This window comes from Lactuca sativa, chromosome 7 (genome assembly GCF_002870075.4).
Source record: "Lactuca sativa cultivar Salinas chromosome 7, Lsat_Salinas_v11, whole genome shotgun sequence".
NCBI lineage: Eukaryota > Viridiplantae > Streptophyta > Magnoliopsida > Asterales > Asteraceae > Lactuca > Lactuca sativa.
In genome coordinates, this window is record NC_056629.2 from 154,303,082 (window position 1) to 154,326,423 (window position 23,342).

Consider the following 23,342-nt stretch of genomic DNA (forward strand, 5'->3'; position numbering starts at 1 on the left):
TTTTAATAACCAAGTTAGACTCAAGAAGAGTCTTAACATGTTTACACTAAAGTCAACCATATTCATGTAATAATTCAAGGCAATATTTCTTCTTATTCATACAAAGACCTTTTTTCAGACCTAATAACCTCAATACCAAGAAAATATTTTAAATCTCCTAAATCTTTAATTAAAAACTGAGATTTAAGAAATACTTTAACTTTATTTAATTCAATCTCACAGTTACCTATTAATATGACGTCATCCACATAAACAAGCAAAACCACCATAGTATTATTTTTATCTCTTACAAAAAAAGAGTAATCATTAATGTTGTGAGTAAAACCAAAAGTAGAAAGAAAAGAACATAACTTCTCATTCCACTTTCTAGGGACTTTGTTGAACCCATATAAAGATTTTATTAATCTGCAAACTTTGTTATCACTTTTAGAATTATAACCTTCAGGTAAAACCATGAAAACATCTTCAGATAAGTCCCCATAAAGAAATGCATTATTGATGTCAAGTTGAATAAGAGGCCAAGAATCGTTAACAATTAAAGTAATAACTATACGAACGTTAACAATTTTGGCTACATGAGAAAAAGTCTCCTCAAATTCAATCCCTTCCTGTTGATTATAACCTTTGGCCACTAATATGGGTTTATGCCTTTCAACTTCACCATTTGACCTATACATAATTTTGTACACCCAACGACACCCAATAGGTTTTCTATTAGGTGGTAATTCAGTTATTTCCCAGGTGTTGTTATGATAAAGGGCTTCCATTTTTTCATTCATAGCCTTTACCCAATTAAAATCTAAAACGACCTCACTATAAGCTTTTGGTTCTACAGATTTATTTAAATTTGAAATAAAACATTTATTATAATTATCCAAATAACTATAATTAAAAGTTTTTCTATCCCAATCTTATGTTTTCCCTCCACCAAATAGTCACTAAACCAAACTGGCATTCTAAAATCTCTTCTAGACCTAGTGACACCTAAAGAATAGTTACCCAAAGGATTAGTACTATTCTGACTACTCTCCTTTGTCTCTATAGAAGGACAAGGAATAGTCCCATCATCAGGAGGTACATTTGCCTCGCCAGTCTGGTTGTTGACTGAAGGACTGATCTCATCCAGCTCATGATCTCCATTAGCACCATCCAAATGAGTAATAGCTCTCACGTCCTCTAAATTAGATTGTTCAGACATAGAATCAGAAGAAAGAGACTCATCATAGGAAAAAGGTTCCAAAGTGTTTAGAAAATCAGAAGATTTATTTTCCACAAAAGATGAATTTAGTTTGAAAGGAAAAAACAGATTCATAGAACTTCACATCCGTGGAAACAAAGACATAATTAGTGTCAAGACTTAATAATTTGTAACTTTTTGTTTAGAAGATTAACCTAACAAAACACATTTTTCAACCCTTTTAGAAAACTTATCAGCATTATTTAACTTTGTTGCAAAGCAAAGACAACCAAAAAGTCTAAGTTTATAAAAAATATGAGGTTTTTTTTTATAAACAAGCTGATAAGGAGACAAACTATCCAAAACAGATGTAGGAGTTCTATTAATAAGGAAAACAACAGTTAAAACTGCCTCATTCCAATATTTAAGAAGCAAACTAGATTGAAATATAAGAGATCTAGAAACATTCAAAATATGCATGTGTTTCCTTTCCATAACACCATTTTGTTGTGGTGTGTGGAAACAAGAAGTCTGATGAGAAATTCCTTTGCTAACAAATAAAGACTTCATTTTATTATTTTAAAACTCAGTCCCATTATCAGACCTTACAACCTTAACCTTAACATTAAAAAGATTAAAAAGAGAATTAAAGAATCCAAAAACACAATTAAAAACTTCATCTTTAGATTTTAAAAGATATACCCAAGTGGCTCTTGTGAAATCATCCACAATAAACGTCTAAATGAATTAATTCACCAAGTTCAGTTGTAACATGTTAGCTAACAGGACAAGGTTCCCTAGTTTGTTTATCCTTGTGACAGATATCACAAGGAGGTAAAGTTTCATTTCCAAAATTCAAACTATGTTTTAAAGAATTAAGAGCCTGGTCATAAAGAAGACCTAACCTACTATGCCAAGTAAAATTAGACACATAACAGATAGAAGAACTAGATTTTCCTAAAAAATTACCTTAAGGTACACTATCAAAGTAATAAAGGCCTCCAGACTCTCTACCATTCTCCACCATCCACTTGGATTGTAAACCTTGAATTTTGCAATTATGTTCATTAGAAACTACTTCATATTTACTATCTTTACACAACTTATGAACAGACAGAAGATTAATATTAAATTCAGGAATAGCAAAAACATAAAGCTGAGTTGATGATTTAGAAATATTCATATTTCCTATCTTTTCAATTTTAGTAGAAGTCCTATTAGGATGAGTAATGAAAAGGTTAAACTTAGAAACATTCAAAGTGTCACGGAGAAGGGAATCAGAAGAAGTCATATGTTGACTGGCTCCTGAGTCCACAATCCACTTTTGACTACCTAGAGTGGAGTTAGAACTACAACTAAAAGAAGAATCACAAGATTTAAAAAATAAAGTACCTGCCATATTTGCATTCGCAGTTCCTTCATCAGAAAAATGTTTTTCATTAATAAGTTGAAGAAACTTTATATAATGATCCTTGGTGAGGTGATGAAACTTAGACCCTCCTACAGATTCAGACGAAGGACTAGTTGTAACATCCCAGATCTCAAGGAAAAAGTTTTCATTTTTAAATCAAGTAAAATCATTGTTTTCAAATACCATCCAAATCAAACCATTCATTAACAAAACATTGTTCTTCTGGAATAGAAATTATATATCAGAGTGTCCCTAAATCAGCATCATCAAAACCAAGAGGATGTTCACGATCATGCCTTTGCCTTGTTTCGATCATCTGAAGTATCTGAAACATAAAATTGTAACTGTAAGCACGAAGCTTAGTGAGTTTCCCCAAATTACCATCACACAAACAAATGACATATACAATCATGCATGCTAGGTCCACAACCTCCCAGTTGGCTTACCCTGGACCACAACCTCCTGGTTGGATTACCATATATATCTCATACTGGGTCCAAAACCTCCTGGTTGGATTACCTTAGCCCACAACCTCCCCGTTGGATTTCCCTGACCCACAACCTCCCCGTTGGATTGCCTTACATATCACATACTGGGTCCACAACCTCCTGGTTGGATTACCCTGGCCCACAGCTTCTCGGTTGGATTGCCCCAAGATTATTGACCGACAGCACAAAGCAGTTCAATCTCAACCCAACCACACTATATCCATATATGCATCAGATAAACATATAACCATTCAGCATACAAACAGGTATATCTACAGATCATTACCACATATCAACATCCTATATACCATGATACAGATCTAACGTATCACTACAATATAACAACATCCTATATACCAGGATACATAACCAAGTGGGCAAGCATTGGTGCCTTCGACCCACTAACAATGAGGAAAACTCACCTCTCAATCCAAATGAATAGTTGAATAGGTCGTTGCTCCGAATATCAACTCTACTCGTCACCTATTCCTCAATAAATAACTAACCTTAATTACCACTCTAAATACCCAAAATACCCTTAGGTCAAACTTGGTCAAACCCTGGTCAAAGGTTAAAGTCAACAAGTTAACTCAGTCATTCGCCACGTCATGGTTAGCTCCAACCACATTGCGGTAACTAGAGGACAATTAGCCACATGGCATCCATTCACCACGTCATGGTGACTGTTCAGACCAGTTTATTCTAATAAGCTCTTAATCCACCAAACCAACCATTCAAACTTCCCATAAGGCATTCTCTCATCCAATGAACCATAAAAATCGTTGCTTTATAGACATGCATGTCCAATGCATGTCTTCAACTCAAACTAGGTCAAAACAGAGTAAAAAGGGCCAAGGTCACATGCAAGAGTTCAAAACTCTAAGAAATTCCAGGTCCAACACTCCTAACCCTAAAGGGACTCTGGGGATCCATAAAGTTGGCAACTTTATGGAATTCCAACACTCCAATAAGTCCCAACATGAAGAATAAGGCTTAAAAACCTAGATCTATGCACAAGGAACTAAAAAGCATGGAACTTGAGGACTTACAAAAGTCCAGAAGATGCACATCGAAGATGAGAAGAGTTCCCTACTAAATCCAAACCCATAAGTCACCATCTTCTCCTTCTAATACCCAAAAATCAACACTAAAGGCTTAGAAAGAAAAATTGAGGTTAGGGTTTGCTTGGAGGATGAGAGAGTGTGATGAAGGCTGAGGGTGAGTAACCCTATCTATCATATTCCCTTAAATAGGGGTGAAAACCCCGAAGACAAGGGTTTTCCATAAAACCGCCACCACGTCATGGTTATAGGCCGCCACGTCATGGTGGTCATTAAAACCCCACGATCCAGAACGTTCAGCCACGCTGTGGTGATGCTCCAACCGTACCACAACGTGGTCGGCTAATCAAAAGTTAGAACATAAAAATCAATTTATATTAGGACTGAATGTTACACTAGTAGAGGAAACAAATGAAGAATTAGCTGACACATTCTTGCTAGAACAACTTTTGACTATTAGATTCATTTCTTGACTTAAATTCTTTGGGACATCCAATGATTTTATACATTTTTCAATAGAATGACCCTTTAAACCATAGTTCTTACACTGAACAATGTTTTGATTCTTCCCTTTAGAATTATTATTATTATTATTAAATCTATTATTAAACCTACTATTAAAAGTAGTGGCTTGATTCTTGGTAGTGGTCTCGGAACTAGCAACAGAACCATTTTTTTATGAGATTCTTCACGAAAACAATGGAAAAGGCGGTTTTCACATTGGGTTTAGGTTCCATGATAAGAATATGACTCTTAACATGATTGTAAGGTTATCAAGACTGCTAAGCAACTACACAAGTTTCATCAATTTAGAATGATCATTAAGGTGAACAACAACCTCACATATACACTCTGTTAAGTTGGTTAGACCGTCAAATTCTTTCCAAAGAGCTTCAAGTTTTTTGAAGTAATCAGACGAAGAAGATCCATTTTGATTGAGTGAATTAATTCGTTGGTGAATATTAAAGTTATCGGACCAATCAGATTTATTCTAAGTTTCAAAAAGCTCAGACCGAATATCTTGAGCAATTTCAGAGTAAGCATGACTTTCATAAATAGTTTCAGAAATAGACCCAAGAATCTAAGAACAAACCACAACATTTGCACGTTCCCACTTAGCATGTTTAGACTGATCAACGCTAGATTTCTTAAGAGTTCCATCAATAAAGCCCAGTTTATTACGAGCCTTAAGGATTCTTGTCATAAAGCTAAGCTATAGGCGAACGTTTTCATTTCAAGTCAATTTAATAGTAAAAATGGTCATAACTGAATTATGAATGTACAGTGGATCATCAAAATCAATTGTCTCATTCTTTCCACTCCTTCTAGATTCTTCAGTAGGACCACCAACCATGAAGAATTAACAGGAAAACAAAGAATAGCAAGAAACACAAACAGAAAATAGACATATATCTAGACGAAAGAAAGTCAATATGGTCACCAAGGTATGTTGGGGCCCATGACAAGTCTAACACATTGTCAAAGAAAACGAGCACAGAAAACAACAACAAAGAGACGCACAAATACAAGTGACTGGTGTACCCAAGACACCAAGATCTCCCACAACTAAAACTACAAAGAGATTGAAGGGAACAAGAAATCCTCATAGTGATTAAGGAAGACAAAGTTTCAAGAAGAAGATCAATTCTACTGGGTTCCGTTCCCTGATAAGGTTAACCAATGATCAAACCCGTTCCATGTAGGGTTATTTCATAACCTTTCAGCAGTTAATCTGATAACTCATACACTAGCATTGATTTTGAAGCAACGACTTCACGTCACACAACATATACTATCCTGGTCACCAAAGATCTGCATAAGAAAACAATTCTTTCACAGTACTAGAGACTCAATATGTAGGAGTAAACAACAGATGAGAAGAAATAAACCTCAACAAAACACGATCGACACCAACAATGTACAATCTTAATGATTTTTGAACAGAAACAACAAGATCTACATCTTTGGAGTAAGATTGGAGAACAGAAAATCGAAAAAAAAGGACAGAGATGAAATCCCAACCTTGAAGAACGACGCCGATGTAACACCGAGTTGCGAATGAGATGATCAGAAAAGCCGTAAGCTCTGATAGCATGAACGAAAATATGAACTCATAGTTTACCCAACTTAATCAGTTTATTCACTATAAACCAGATTATTATACATCAACTAATACAACTCAAAACTCACTACAAGATCTCTCATCACTCATAAGAAAGAAGATAATACAAGAAATTTTACGAACATAACTGCACAAACCCTAATCCTAACTGATACACAGAGAGAAAATGGGAGAAAACTTGAAATATGTGTGAGACGAATGTGTGTTGAATAAATCGTCTTCAGCTACATTAAACAATATATATCTGGGTCAGCTAAGACCCATGGGTGATCAGGATCCGTGTGTTCCTTCAATACATGCATGCAATATAGACATAATCTACCCCACACAATAGAAAACTATACACTAAATACCCTAAGGATCTAAAATGTAAAGTCTGCAAAATATGAATATATTTTCAACACTATTCTACCAAATTAGGAAAAAAAATCCTTCTTGAATACACCATAACATAAGAAAATAACACTTTTAATTTCACAGATGACAATGCTTTGATTTTGTTGCAAGAGAATACATCTTCAATTTCTTTCTCCGGTTCTTTACAAAGTTCTACAACTTGTCTCTTGACTCTAGCATATAGGTGGAGGATTTATGAACATGAAGGACAAGTTCTCAAGCTCGGACTGCAAAGAAAAATATGTTCATAGAGAAGTTATGTCAATAATAAAGAACTTCTTTATAGAATGTAAAATCTACTTTAACTTGGTACATTTCCAAGATCTTTTCAAGAGGAGCAATCAAAAGTCTGTCTCCATTGTGATGTTGGACTGTAAAAAGTAAACATGTATGAAAACCATGAGAGCATGGTTTCACAATTATTACTAACACCTGGAAAATGAGTAAATTAGTTGAGATAACTAAAAACATCGATTAATCGTTGAATATGTTACCATTTCAATCCTCAAGAGAAGTTGCCTTACCAACCTTTTTTTTTTGTACACTAAGAGCACATATCGGAGGCATGAACAATGCATAAATATATAACATTTGTTTACAAATACTCCCTTCATTCTATGACAAGCAAATCATTTTCTTTCCATGTTTTGAGTGCCTAAAACATCACAAGAACAACAAATAAGTGAATAACTAACAAATGTAACGAAAGAATGTTAATACCAAAACCTTGTAATATTAATCACAAAACATGACTAAGGAAGTATGTTGTAGCAACAGGTGTTGGGGTTTTCTCCTTTTGTATATGAAATTATTCCAACAAAAATTTCGTATATGAAATTATTCCAACAAAAACTCCGTATACGAAATTATTCCAAAAAAATTAATAAACTCAATGACATCTTAAATAGAATTATAACAAAAATAAAGTTTTGTTGTTTTTGGTAAATAAGGTAGTAATTTAACTAAACTTTTGATTTTTTAAAAATATTATTGAAGATTATATCAATAAACATATTTTATAGTTATAATATATTATTTCCTTCCTTTAATAAAAATAAAACACCCATCCTCATAAAATAAAAATCCATCCAAGAGAAATATATGCATTCCCCTTTAATGCATACAAAAAAAAAACCTAAAAAATGATCATACCCAAACTAATAACCAAATGGATTATAGTATTGAAACAAATTATATTAAGCTATTAACCCTCGATTCCAACCTTTTCTTTTAGTATAATACCTCAAAATGTGTTCATATACATAGCTTGTTAATATACTACGAATTACGAATTAATTATGAGAAAATTCAGAAAATGACCAAAAACAATAGATGGTTTGAAGAAAATAATCAAGGAAAAACAAATTTCAAAAAATAACCAAAGGATTCGCAGAGCACCCTCTGTGGATCTATTAAGCCCTCTGCGGATTTGCTACACTTCTGCGGAATGTAGTTTTTTTTTTAATTTTTAAATTTTTTTGACCAAAGGATCCGCAGAGTACCCTCTGCGGATCTATTAAGCCCTCTGCGGATTTGCTACACCTCTGCGAAATGTAGTTTTTTTTTTAATTTTTTTAATTTTTTTTTCATTTTTTTTGCATTAATTTTAGTTTATTAATATTATTATTATTTTTTTAAATACACTAATACATTATGTTATTATTATGTAAAAATTTTGACAAAAAAAGGTTTTTTTCCGTTTTTTTGCGTTAATTTTAGTTTATTTATATTAATTTTTCTTTTAAATACACTAATACAAACAAAATACATATAAATAACGTAATACAAACCGGTGCATATAAAAAACCTAATTAAAATTATACAAATATTCCATGTTTTTTATACGTTAGAAAACATACCTTAAAAAACATAAACATACAACCCTCATAATAAACATACTTTGAAATAAACTTTATTCATTCAAATCGAACCACGGAAACTTTGATCTGTTTTCGTATTCTATCCATGGGTTATCTGTTGCTTGTGTCCCTAGGTTTACTGTCTCTTACGTCCATTGGTTATCTGGCTCTTGCTGCCATTGGTACTCGGTGCAACCCTGCCATTGGTTCTGTGGCGCTTCCTGCGGTTGGTATTCGGTCTCTTGTGCCCATTGGTTATGTAGCTCCTGCTGCCATTGATGTTCGGTCTGTTTTGTCCATTGGTTGTCTGGATGCTGCTGCCATTGATGTTTGGTCTGTTGTGTCAATTGGTTGTCTGGCTGCTGCTGCCATTGTTGTTCGGTATGTTGTGTCCATTGGTTCTCTGGCTCATGCTGCCATTGGTTTTTGGTCGCTTGCGTCTGTTCCTCTTCTGTCGCTTTTGTCCCACTCCCTGAAGCCCCAGTACGTTTTTTAGTTTTACTTTGGTTCTTTGGAACGATTTCCTTACACGTCCTTGCATTCATGGACTCCGCACTATTTGAGGTCATATAATCATACCTCGTGGTAGGGCAATACGCTCTGGTCCATTTCTCACGTGGAATTTGACCAAGATATGTCGCTACATCATCTCTTATATTACGAAGTCTCCCCCAATAGAATTCAAACTCAGTGGTTTTGTAAGCTCTTACCAGCTTCCAAAACAAAATTGCTGTTTTTTTGTTTTTTCCAAAGGTTTGGACTATGTTTCCTATTAGATGAAAACCACACAATCCATGTTGATCATTTGGAAAAACATTTTGAATACTTACAGCAATTGCGGGTGCTCTATTTGTGACCATTGTCAGACCTTCCACATCACCAATGCATTCATGTAGTTTTTCAAGAAACCATGTCCAAGAATCTGTAGTCTCTTTTGGGCAAATTCCATACCCAATAGGCAAGATCTGATTGTTGCCATCCATGGCTACTGCATGCAAGATGGTGCCTTTGTAGTTTCCCTTCAAATGAGCACCATCCATAATAATAACTTTTCTACAACACTCTCTGAAAGCATGTATCTGTGACAACAATATAAAAACCATTAATATATCAACAATATAAATTGTTTATAAACATTTAAGATAATAGCAAATATATTAAAAAATATATTACCGCGCATCCAATAGCAAAAAAGCAATGCTCAAAACGATCATCTGAATCAGTTTTTATGTACGCCACAGTACCAGGATTATGTTTCTTCAGATTGTGAAAATAAATTGGAAGTTTGGAGAAACTTTCTTCGGGGGTTCCCATCATCAATCCCAAAGCAAATTCACTAGCATGCTACGCTTGTGAATAACTCATATTTATTTGTAGCAAAACATTCATATCTCTAATTATATCATTAGGCTTCCAAACTCTCAAACTTCCTTGACCCATAATGTTATGTATTATGGTTCCCACAACTTCGCTATTTACTTGCCTATGATTTGGGTGTATAAGCAATGAAGAACATGTATGCTCGTCATTAAACGTCTTAATTTCAAACATTTTTGTTCCTTTAATGACACATGCGTATAAACGCCAATGACAGTTTTCTTGCATACAAACAACCTGGTACCGAGATTTTGAAGATTTTTCAACCTTTATCTGAAACTTTTCTCTAACGGCTTTGAATTTAACAGCAAATGCTAGCTCTTTTTTGGTGTTATAGGTTTGATTGACAATTAATTTATCATTCGGACCTAAACTGTGTGATGGTCCAGGTTCAAGAATAGGTTCTGGACAATCAGGAATAGAAGGAATACAATACCATGGATTAAAAACAGTTTTTTGTTGCGTGTACGCATCATCCGACCACCCTTCATTTGATTTTTCCTCACATCTTCGATCATCAATTTCAGGAACTTCTCCAAACTCGAACAAATTTTCACGTTGTAATTCAGTCATGCCCACTTTTGGTTCTTTATCATTATCTGATACAAAAGTGTCATTTCCTCTTCCCCTTGAACAGTTTCCATCACATTGGCTTTCTCTACAACCTCTACCACCGTTAAATACAAATGCGCCGTCTTCTTTGATTCAGACATTACATGTCTCAATTGAAATACATCAGTTTCATCTCCAAGCTCCATGACATATCCTAACTCCGGGTGTTTAAAAGACAAACATATATGACTATTTAACACACCCGCCTTACTTCTAGCCATTTGTAATAACATTTCATGGTCAATGTTAGGAGGAAGATTTAAACCATAGTTTTTCACATTATTTCTAACGTAAACTTCAACTCCATTAACTAACTGCCACGACCCTCCCGTACACAAAATAACAAAACTCATTTTACAAATCACTCTCTGCAAACACAACGAAAAAAAACTTCTACTAGTAATTGAAACTCACAAACTCACAAATAACTACTTAAATACGTCTATAACTTTTATAACTGATCCGCAGAGGTGTACACTGATCCTTAGAGGTGTGCGCTGATCTGCAGAGGTGTACACTGATCCTTAGAGATGTGCACTGATCTGCAGAGGTGTACACTGATCCTTAGAGGTGTGCACTGATCCGCAAAGGTGTACACTGATTATTGTATTACGTTATTTATATGTATTTCGTTTGTATTAGGTTATTTACAAAACCAGTTGAGTTAACTTTTACTTTATTCCACAGAGCATAAAATACAAAACAGTACAAATACATGAAAAACATACATTAGCAGCAAACGTATTACATAAAACATTTCATTATTTTTAACATTTTTTTTGGTCAAATTTTTAACATAATAATTACATAAAGTATAAGTGTATTTAAAAAAAAAATATTAATAAACGAAAATGAACGCAAAAAAAAAACAAAAAAAAAATATTAAAAAAATTAAAAAACCAACATTCCGTAGAGCTGTAGCTAGATTCACACAGGCTTTAATGGATCCGCTGATGGTGGATTCTCAAAAAGTTTTGTGGACTGATATCAAACATAAGTTTATTATTTTTAAGCTTTTTTTGTCAAATTATTTACATAATCACATAAGGTATTAGTGTATTAAAAAAATTAATATTAATAAACGAAAATGAACGCAAAAAAAAAAAAATGAAAAGAAAAATAAAAAAACAGCAATTCGGCGGAGCTGTATAGGATCCACAGAGCATTTAATGGTTCCGCAGAGGGTGTACACTGATCTGTAGAGGTGTACACTGATCCACAGAGGTGTACATTGATCCGCTGATAACGGTTATGTGGATTCCCAAACAGTTATGTGGACTGATATCGAACATAAGTTCATTATTTTTAACATTTTTTTTTGTCAAATTATTTATATAATCACATAAGGTAATAGTGTATTTAAAAAAAATATATTAATAAACGAAAATGAACGAAAAAAATAACAAAAAAACGAAAAAAAAAACAGCAATTCCGCAGAGGTGTAGCGGATCCACAGAGCAACTAATAGATCCGCAGAGAGTGCTCTGCGGATACTTTGGTCATTTTCCAAAATCCATTTTTCCTTAGTCATTTTCTTCAAACAGCCTTTTCTTTTTGGTTATATCACAAATTTTCTCATTAATTATTTATCTCATTACAAGATGCGTAATGTGTGTGTGAACATGTTGTTAGGATTTATCCTACAAGGCTACAAGTTCTCACTCGTGTTTACCTAAATCCGTCTTTAACTCGTTAATAAATTACATGAATGGTCCTTATGGTTTAGGGTAATTTATATGTTTGGTTCCTAACTTATTTTTTTTAAATTGGAAGGTCTCTATTGTTTGTTTTTGTTGTGGGCTTGGTCCCTGTCTTACCTAAAAATACTATTTTTCCCTAAATTTTTTAATTTATTTAAATAAACACACCATCAACTCTACTTCCACCTCACCTTATCTTATCTTACCTACCCCACCTTATTTAAATATATTAAAAAATCAAGGGCAAAATAGTTCTTTTAGGTAAAACAGAAACCAAGCACACAACAAAAACAAACTATAAAGACATTCCGAATAAAAAAAAAGTTATGGATCAAATGTGAAAATTACCCCAAACCATAGGGCCATTCGTGTAAATTACTCTAATACTTACAAATTACAATCATTATCGATATTTGAAGGGTGAAGCTCACATCTAACGTTCGCATTGCTATTTTTGGACTCACGAGTTTTGCCCATTAGAGCGTTCAAAACCATTTTGGGTTCATGAGCTTGGCCTATTAAAGGTTCAGGAGTAATTTGGGCCTTTATGGTCAAATTTATGCTCCATAAAAAGTTCAGAACCTTTTTTTACCTAGGATTACTTGCTGACCTTTAAACCGATTTTTCCAAACAGACTGGGCCGGTTTGAAAATAAATTTGGTTCTTTCAATTGATTCAAAAGCGGTTTAAGGTAAGGCCGGTTTTAAACCAATTTTGGAACAGGACATCCTTATTTTAATAAAAAAATAATTTTATTTTTCTTTTGACATGTGTCATTCTATTAGGTTTCTTAATTAATGCAAATTTTATTCCTCTTTTGTCATGTATCATCTTATTAAGTTTCCTAATTAATGCATGTCACTTGTCAATCTATTAATCCTTCATTTCAAATTTTAAATTTTAAATTTTCCACTCTAATTATATTAAATTAATAACATTAGAACAAAAACTACAATAAAATTAATACAAATTATAAAGTGATGTAATTTCATATATTTATTTAATTCGATGATTATAATTTTATATAATAAAAAAACTCTTAATTAATAATTTATTTAAAATAATTGATTAATAATTTTGAATTTTTATACTATGAAAGTTTAATTAATTTTGTAACCGTGGTTCCCACGGGTTATAAACTAGTATATTAATATAACAAATAGGTTACAAATCTATTGTCATATTTTTCATATTTGATTTCAGTGTCAGATTTTAGTGAAATTTATATGGTTGTTTAGACTCCACCCAACAAGCAAAACTCACCATTTTTCCATAATATAAGATGTTTTTGGACTTTCAAAATCAATTAGGGGTTCAAAACGATATTTTTCCAATTTTATTTGTTAGAAAAATATTCCCAATACATCTATAATTATATAAGAGGTCAAAACCGGTCATCAAAAACCTCAAAACCTTATATGAACAACAATTTAAAATAAATGATAGATAGAAGCGTGGTTTTTAAAAACCACTTTATAACTTTTTAAAGTTATAAAATGGTTTTTAAAACTATATTTACCAAACCCGGTTCCAAACCAGTTACATTAAGGTATTAAACATATTTGTATCAAAAAAACAAATTTATAGATTTGGTTTTGTTATAAAATATGATCAAATAACAAGATAAATTATAGAGTAAAGAAAGACATGAGAGTAGAGAGAACTTTTATTCCAATACTTGTGATGAAAATCATCAAGTTTCTAATACATATGGCTGACTATTTATACTATCCAAATAAGATGAAAGATGAGCTATAATATGAATGCACATTATGATGGTGTATTATTACATTCATAAAACACACTGAAATGGTTGTTACTAATGCTAAATAATGATGGGGAGTTATGGGAGAAATGGAGAATCCAATGGTCATTCACAAACTAATATTTCATAACACTCCCCCTTGAATGACGATTGTATCATGCCTCGTTAAAACCTTAATAGGTAAAACCTCATGGGAAAAACCATTTATTAAGGAAAAAGAGTACATGATTAATAATAGATATTTGGAACAATTGCCTCGTTAAAAACCTTGCTAAGAAAACCCAATAGGAAAAACATAGCTAAGGAAAAGAGTACAATATGTTTCCAACTCCCCCTGATCATCACATCACTTGATTTCCTGAAAGCGTCGCATTCCAATATTTCGTACCATGTTTTCGAATTTGGATGTAGGGAGCGCTTTAGTGAACAAATCTGCCAAGTTGTTACTTGATTGAATTTTCTGGATGTTGATGCCACGCTCTTTTTGAAGATCATGAGTAAAAAAAACTTTGGTGATATATGTTTGGTTCTGTCTTCTTTGATAAACCCTTCCTTGAATTGGGCTATACAAGCCACATTATCTTCATATAGTATGGTTGGAACATTCCTGTTAGAAGTTAGACCACAAATCTCACGAATGTGATGAGTTAAATTTCTTAACTAAATACATTCACGGCTTGCCTCATGAATTGCTATAATCTCTGCATGGTTAGAAGAAGAAGCAACTAAAGTTTGTTTAACAGAATGCCAAGAAATTGCAGTACCTCCACAAGTGAATAAATAACCTGTTTGGGATCGAGCTTTGTGTGGATCGGACAAATATCCAGCATCTGCATAACCAATTAACTCCGCTTTTGATGAATTAGAATAATATAAGCCCATATCCATTGTACCTCGAAGATATCGAAGAATGTGTTTGACTCTACTCCAATGTCTTCTTGTTGGGCAAGAGCTATATCTTGCTAATAAGTTTACAGCAAAAGATATATCAGGTCTCGTATTATTAGCAAGATACATTAGTGCACCAATAGCACTAAGATACGGTACTTCGGGACCAATAAGTTTTTCATGTTTTTCACAAGGCCGAAATTGGTCCTTTTTGGCATCTAAATGCCTTACTACCATCGGGGTACTCAATGGATGTGAGTTATCCATATAAAACCTTTTAAGCACCTTTTCTAGATATAACTAGATTGATGTACAAAAACTCCATTTTTGGTGTGCTCAATTTGAAGACCCAAACAAAATTTCGTTTTACCAAGATATTTCATTTCGAATTTTTCTTTCAAACAAGAAGTGGCATTTTCCAATTCTCCAGGAGTTCCAATTATGTTCAAATCATCTACGTAAACAGCGATTATCACAAATTCTGATCCGGATCTTTTTATGAATACACATGGGCTTAATGGATCATTTTTATAGCCCTCTTTTAAAAGAAATGTACTTAAACAATTGAACCACATACGACCAGATTGTTTCAATCCATACAAAGATTTATTTAATTTTACCGAATATACTTCACGAGAATTAGGAGTTTGTACTTCTGGCACCTTAAACCCTTCTGGGATTTTCATATAAATATCATTCTCAAGTGAACCATATAAATAGGCGGTAACTACATCCATCAGACGCAACTCCAATTTTTCATGCGTTGCCAAACTTATTAGATAACGGAATGTAATTGCATCAACCACAGGAGAGTATGTTTCTTCATAATCAATTTCGGGACTTTTGGTAAAACCTTGTGCAACAAGTCTTGCTTTATATCTCACAACTTCATTCTTCTCGTTTCTTTTGCGCACAAATACCCATTTTTGTCCCACTGGTCTTACTCCGTTTGGTGTACAGACTACAGGTCCAAAAACTTTTCGTTGAGTAAGAGAATTAAGCTCTTTGTTTATTGCATATTTCCATTTTGGCCAATCTTTTCTATCTCTACATTCATCTATAGATTTAGGTTCAACATCCTCATTTTCTTCCATAATCTCGCACGCAACATGATATGAAAAATTATCGTCGACGTCTATCTTATTTCGGTTCCATCTTATTCCTGTCATGACATAATTTATTGAGATCTCTTCATTTTCATAATTTTCAGGTACCTCAGTTTCTTTTGTTATGTCATTGGGCTCTTCTGGAGCTTCATTAATCTTTTCAAAAGATTCTGTTTTCTCTTTTGGACCATCAATTATATTTGCTCCCTTTCGTTTTCGAGGATTTTTATCTTTGGAACTGGTTGGTCTTCCACGCTTCGGGCGTGCCTTTGATTCATTTGTAGTTGTATTTTTTACCTTCTGGGATATCAATTCTAACTGGAGCATTTATAGCTGGCAAATGAGACTTTGTTACTCTATTAGGGTCAGTAAATGCATCTGACAATTGATTTGCTATATTTTGTATATGAATTATCTTTTTCACTTCAAGTTCACATTGACTTGAACAAGGATCTAAAACTGAAAGTGATAATTCATTCCAAGAGATTTTATTCTCCAGCTTCTTTATTTCTCCCCCTAATGTTGGAAAAACTGATTCATCAAAATGACAATCGTCAAATCTAGCTGTAAATAAATCTCCAGTTGATGGTTCTAAATATTTTACTATAGATGGAGATTCGTATCCAACATAAATTCCCATTCTTCTTTGAGGACCCATTTTTGTGCGGTGAGGTGGAGAAATGGGTACATAAATTGCACATCCGAACGTCCTTAGATGGGAAATATTTGGTACATGGCCGCAAACCAGTTGAATAGGGGAGAACTTATGATAACTAGTTGGCCTGATGCGTATAAGTGATGCCACATGTAAAATTGCATGTCCCCATGTCGATGTAGGAAGTTTAGAATGTATTAGTAATGGTCTTGCAATTAATTGAAGGCGTTTGATTAACGACTCAGCTAAACCATTTTGTGTATGAACATATGCAACATGATGTTCAATAGTTATCCCAATCGACATGCAATAGTCATTAAAAGCTTGTGATGTAAATTCCACAGCATTGTCAAGTCGAATTTTCTTAATTGGGTAATCGGGAAAATGTGCCCTTAGGCGGATTATTTGTGCTAGTAATCTTGCGAAAGCGAGATTACGGCTAGATAACAAGCACATGTGTGACCATCTAGTTGACGTGTCAATTAAGACCATAAAATATCTAAATGGTCCACATGGTGGATGAATTGGTCCACATATATCCCCTTGAATTCTTTCTAAAAAATTAGGACTTTCATACCCAACTTTATTCAATGATGGACGGGAACTTAATTTTCCTTGAGAACATGCAACACAAGACAATTCGTTAGCTTGAAAAATCTTCTGGTTTTTCAAGGAATGTCCACTTGAACTTTCAATTATTTTTCGCATCATAACTGATCCGGGATGGCCCAACCGGTCATGCCAAACTTTGTAGATGTTATCATACCTTTTATTTTCAATAGCATGAGATTCAATCATTCTAATATTTGTATAATACAATCCGGAGGACAATACGGGTAATTTTTCCAAAAGACTTTTCTTACCCGATATCATTTTTGTAATATTGAGATACTCTTTATCACCATCATTGGTTGTTTCAACATGATATCCGTTGGACCGAATATCCTTAAAACTTAATAAATTTCTTGGTGATTTTGATGAAAATAATGCATCTCCAATTGTAATTATTGTCCCTTGTGGTAATATGATATTCGCTCTTTCGGAGCCTTCAATCATTTTTGCACTACCCGTTATTGTATTAACATTTGCTTCTCCAATTGATAAGTAAGCAAAATATTTTTCATTATTAAAAATGTTATGTGTTGTTGCACTGTCTGCAAGACATATATCTTCCTCATTTCTTTTGCGAATATCCATATTTCTCTTCAAAATAAAAATATATAATAAAATAATAAGAAATAAGAAATATTCAACTTAGATAAATAAAGTCATATATTATTATTTTGAGAAGAATCATCGAGATCTCTTCTCATGAAACGACTATAACATAAAAATCATAAACGACATTAAACAAAACTACATATTATTCTTGACCATGATAATGACTTTAAACAAACATAATGCAAAAATAAAATGATACTAGAAAACCAACAATTTCATGATATGGCATATCCATCTCCTTTTATGGTAAAAATTGGGTACTTCCATCACCATCCATAGCACCGTTTGTCCCTTCCGTGTAGGCAAGATAATCGGCGACATCCAAATGTCCCATTTCTAGTTGATCTTCGGAAAAATAATTTTGAACAAAAAAAATTTCCGCACTTTTTCCTTCTTTATATTTTAGAGAAGCTTGATAAAGATCAACAAAATGCTTTGGAGTGCGACATGTATGCGACCAATGACCGGTCATTCCACATCGGTGACAAACATTTTCAACTTTCTTTTTGCCTTGACCACTTTTATCATTAGGATGTGGGTTTTTGTTAGTTTCCCACTTCTGGTGGTTACCTATATTATAATTATTGTTGGGACGATTATTATGACGGCCTCCACCACGTCCACGACCTCGACCACGACCACGGCTACGGCCACGGTTAGACCCACGTCCGTTATAGTTAGATGATGTCGCATTCACTTCAGGGAATGGACTAGAACCGGTCGGACGTGATTGGTGATTTTTCATTAAGAGCTCATTATTTTGTTCAGCCACAAGAAGACATGAGATTAGTTCACAATATTTTTTAAAACCTTTCTCATGATATTGCTGCTGCAGGAGCATGTTAGTGGCATGAAAAGTAGAGAAGGTTTTCTCTAGCATGTCTTCATCAGTTATAGTCTCACCACATAGTTATAGTTGGGAAGTAATTTTGAACATGGCTGAATTATACTCACTCACAAATTTTAAATCTTGCAGCCGAAGGTGTAACCAATCAAAATGAGCTCTAGGAAGTATCACCGTTTTTTGATGATCATACCTCTCTTTCAGATTATTCCAAAGATCAGTTGGATCTTTGACAATGAGTTATTCAACTTTTAATCCTTCATCGAGATGGTGGCGAAGGAAAATCATCGCCTTAGCCTTTTCTTGGCTTGATGCTTCATTTAAAGGATTTACATCCTTTATGGTGTTTCCAAGCCCCATAGCATCAAGGTGGATTTCAGCATCAAGGATCCATGATAAATAATTTTTTCCACTAATGTCAAGAGCCATAAACTCAAGTTTGCTAAGGTTTGCCATAGTGAAAGTACTAATCAAAATAAAGAGTTGCATATTAGAGGATTGTTAGTTAAGAAGTATCATAAAATTACTTGTGAGCATTATATAACTTGTGAGCACTATACATATGAACTTTGAAAAAAGTTTATATATATACCTGACAACGACAAGAACGACAAGAAGTTGGAACTCTATGGTAGAGCCTCGTGCTGATAACGTGTTATAAAATATGATCAAATAACAAGATAAATTATAGAGTAAAGAAAGACATGAGAGTAGAGTGAACTTTTATTCCAATACTTGTGATGAAAATCATCAAGTTTCTAATACATATGGCTCACTATTTATACTATCCAAATAAGATGAAAGATGAGCTATAATATGAATGCACATTATGATGGTGTATTATTACATTCATAAAACACATTGAAATGGTTGTTACTAATGCTAAATAATGATGGGGAGTTATGGGAGAAATGGAGAATCCAATGGTCATTCACAAACTAATATTTCATAACAGGTTTAAGGGTTTTTTCTCCGAATCAATTTTTTTTGTGCATCAAAAATAAAAAACAAAATTTTATGATTGGTCATGTGGTTTCTAATAAGTGGCAACTTAAGGATAACATTGGTTGACGCTACATTCCTAGTCATTGTGGTTTCCAAATCAAGCACGGTTGGTTCTTTATTTGTTAAATTTAACTTTTGACATGTTAATTTTTTTTAAGAACCAAAATTCCCTTGGACCCGATTCGAGAAAAAACTTGCACGAGGACTATTTGTGTAATTTATTACATTATATTATTTTAGAACATCATAAAGTTTTGACAGTTTTTTATTAAAGTAGGTAAAGCCAACAAGGAGCTGGAAAATACTTTACAATATGTACAAAAAACGATATGAAACCTCACCAAATCTAATGGGTTCCAATATTTGAATCCAAAAGCAATCATCAAAGTATGTAGAAAAATAATGGACGCCAGAACAAGCCCAAATGGGCTACTTTAAGGTGTTCAAGTAGATCATAGAGAAACAACACCATGACCATTGATTGAGAAATCAATAACTCAAAAGTCTAGGAGATTGCAACCTAGATGACTTGGAACTCAATTCAAATCATAGCAACAAAAAACCACTGAGCCAAGTTTCGTCAACCTATCGACCACATGTCGATCAATATTGATGCAGACACAAAGTATGACATTAATCCATGCCCAATAACCAATCAACAACCAATCAAGGCTACAATCCTAAACACTCTCAACCAACATCTTTGACTTTTCGACCCTAACACACCTATCAAATTTAAACCTCAAAAACTTGACAATTTGACCTTTGAACCTTGAAATCTTGAAGTTTTGGCAACACTCAAAAGAATAAAAGAGCAATATTATACCACAAGTCCACAACAGCTTAGATGAAGTTAATTCAAACCAAAAGAACCAATAAGAAACAAATTTAGCCTTAAAGAAAAACCAACCCAAGAGTACCTTTTCCCTTTGAATCTTTAATTCTTGGGATTTTATACATGTGTGGTTGTTAGAATAGCACATGTTATACAACAACTATAACACCCTGTTTCGGGTTGTTTCTTAATTTGGGGTCATGATCCAAAGTTCAATCATGAAAAGGGGTTTGAATTTTAAAGGAAGGAAATTTAGACCTTATTGAAGGTTAATAATGTTGGATGTGATGCCCAAAGCCTTTGATTTGTGTGTTGAACTGAAGGGTAGAAACGGGAAAAGTTATAGATCAAAATTCTTACAGGGTTTAAGGTTTTGGTTCGGTTTGTGGTAAGTCAAAAGTAACTAGATAGGATTGTTGGGCTCTTCAATAATGTTTCGTGCATATAGAGAACACTGAAATTGGAGCTAGAATGAAGAAGTTATGGCTATTTGAATTTGAGTTGGATTTTTGGAGTTTGGTCCGTACGTTAGGCGTATATGAGGCGCACGCAGGGCGTAAGTTACTAAGAGTGACGTGGACCTCAAGCAGTACGTTGGGCGTACATGGTGATTACGCAGGGTGTACTCACGCTGATCCCAAACCTTAATTTCTAGGGTTGAGACCCTATCTAAACACCTTAAATCCCTTGAGGTCCTCCTTATCACCAGCCTCCATCCTCTTTAGCCTCCAACTCAAAACCCTAGCCCCATTTGTGAGAGTTTAAGGCCTTAGTGTGGTTCTTGAGTATTCTTGTGATCAAGAGTAAGCTAATTCGCCTCATGAGGCATTAGTTGCCTTGAAGCATAAGCTATTACACAATCCCTCTGCACCAAAACCACACCTAATCCTGAAATTGATGCATTATAGTACACCATGAAATCATCCACACCCTCTAGCAGGGTCAAAATCGGATCCTTGCATAACATCTGCCTTAGGGTCTCAAACGTCACCTGCTATTTAGGCCCTCAATGGAATGTAACAGACTTCTTCGTCAACCTAGCCAACAAAATGATGATCCTGGAGAAATTCTTGATAAATCTTCGATAATACCCAGCTAAACTAAGAAAACTCCGAATCTTGGATGGAGATCTCAGAACCTCCTACTAAATCATGGCCTCGATCTTGGCCAGATCAACCAGGTTACCCTTCTGATTGACAAGGTGCCCCAGAAACTGCACCTCGTGCAACCAGAACTCACACTTGGAGAATTTGGCATAAAGCTTCTCTCTCCTCAGAGTCCCCATAATCTCTTCTGGATGATCCCCATGCTACTCCTTGGTCTTAGAATAAACCAATATATCATCGGTAAACATGATGACTGACCAATCCAGCATCGGTATGCAAACCCGGTTCATGAGATCCATGAACGTTGTTGGTGCATTGGTGAGCCCAAAATTCATCACCACAAACTCGTAATGACCATAACGAGTCATGAAGGCCATCTTATGAACATCCTTATCTCGAACCCTCATTTTATGATAACCCGAAAGCAAATCAATCTTGGAGAACCAAGACACACCCTGCAACTGGTCGAACAAATCGTCAATCCTCGGAAGAGGATAACGTCTCTTCACCATCAACTTTTTCAGCTCTCGATAATCAATGTACATCGTGTGGAAACCATCTTTCTTCTTCACGAATAGAATCGGCGCTCCCCAGGGTGAACTACTCGGTCTGATGAACCCCTTGTCTAATAACTCTTGCAACTGTGTAGACAACTCCTGCATCTCCGATGGTGCGAACTGATATGGAGCCTTGGCTATTGGAGTTGCACCTTGAACCAGATCTATACAGAACTTCACCTGCCTCTCCGGAAGTACTCCAGGCAAGTCCTCAGGTAGCACACATGTATACTCCTGAACAACTGACACATCATCAATCTTCCTCATATTCTCCTCTCTGTTATCCAATACATAAACCAAAAAACCAGAACAACCCTGTTGTAGATATCTCCTAGTTCTCACAGCTGAATAGAGAGTCGGTCCCCACTGAGCACCCTCTCCATGAATAACCAATTCTCCCCCATTAGGGCTCAACCAATTTGTTCCCATGATCACCTTACTCTCATGCAAAGGTGTAGGAAGCAAATGAATCAGATACCGCTCACCGAATAACTACACAACACAACCTCGGTGTACCCTCGATACCCGAACTGGACGATCATGGAAAATCTCTTCCTCTAATGGATAATCAATCTCCTTTGGAGCATCGTCGAACCTCTTGCTAAGCGTAAGAGACAAAAATGATCGGGTGACACCTTAGTCAAACAGAACTAAAGCTGGAACACTATTCACTAGGAACGTCCCTATATAATGCTAATCATATAATAAGCATAAAAACCAAAACAATAAATGAAATAGGGAGAAAATACATACCCATAACCACATCTAGTGCCGCGTGAGACTCCTCAATTGTCAGCTGGAAAGCTCGGCTCCTCACCACTGGTGCATCCGCCTTGCTCTGGAGGCTGTCGGTAATCCTCAATGTCGTCGTGGCGGGTGCTACCATCACTTCCCCCCGCTGCCAAACTATGACAATCAACCTTCTTATGGCCCCTCTAATTGCAATAAAAGCAAATCAAACCCGATCCTTCGGTGGTGGTGGTGATGGAAGTAAAATACTTGCCGAAGTAACCAATCTTGCTGCACTTGAAGCATCCAGAACCACCCGTTCTATAAGCTCTCTCGTGTGTCCGACCACACCAGCCACACCGACCTCAGCCATGTTATCACCTCGAACTCGAATCCACAGCCTTGAGCTTCTTCCCTGAGCCTTCCAA

The 23,342-nt window shown here is 34.7% G+C and overlaps 2 protein-coding genes across 2 annotated transcripts; both read right to left on the reverse strand.

Annotated features, from left to right (window-relative positions):
• Nucleotides 1-8,660: 8,660 nt before the first annotated feature.
• LOC111904267 (protein FAR-RED ELONGATED HYPOCOTYL 3-like) lies at nt 8,661-10,464 on the reverse strand. The gene is made up of 3 exons (XM_023900044.2): nt 9,994-10,464; nt 9,688-9,858; nt 8,661-9,593 (listed from the first exon to the last, which is right to left on the reverse strand). The coding sequence occupies exons 1-3, from the start codon at nt 10,462-10,464 to the stop codon at nt 8,661-8,663; spliced, it is 1,575 nt and encodes a 524-aa protein (XP_023755812.2).
• A 7,615-nt stretch (nt 10,465-18,079) lies between these two features.
• LOC111904266 (uncharacterized) lies at nt 18,080-18,718 on the reverse strand. The gene has a single exon (XM_023900043.1). It carries the CDS (start codon nt 18,716-18,718, stop codon nt 18,080-18,082), a length of 639 nt encoding a protein of 212 aa, XP_023755811.1.
• Between the last annotated feature and the right edge of the window lie 4,624 nt (nt 18,719-23,342).

What these genes read in the sequence shown, in the direction of transcription:
- LOC111904267 (XM_023900044.2), bottom strand. Translation starts at nt 10,464, where the DNA reads ATGACTGAATTACAACGTGAAAATTTGTTCGAGTTTGGAGAAGTTCCT. An exon ending in TACACCCAAATCATAGGCAA is followed by an intron (nt 9,859 to 9,993) that starts GTAAATAGCGAA and finishes TCACAAGCGTAG; the next exon opens with CATGCTAGTGAATTTGCTTT. An exon ending in TTTTTGCTATTGGATGCGCG is followed by an intron (nt 9,594 to 9,687) that starts GTAATATATTTT and finishes TTGTTGTCACAG; the next exon opens with ATACATGCTTTCAGAGAGTG.
- LOC111904266 (XM_023900043.1), bottom strand. Translation starts at nt 18,718, where the DNA reads ATGCTAGAGAAAACCTTCTCTACTTTTCATGCCACTAACATGCTCCTG.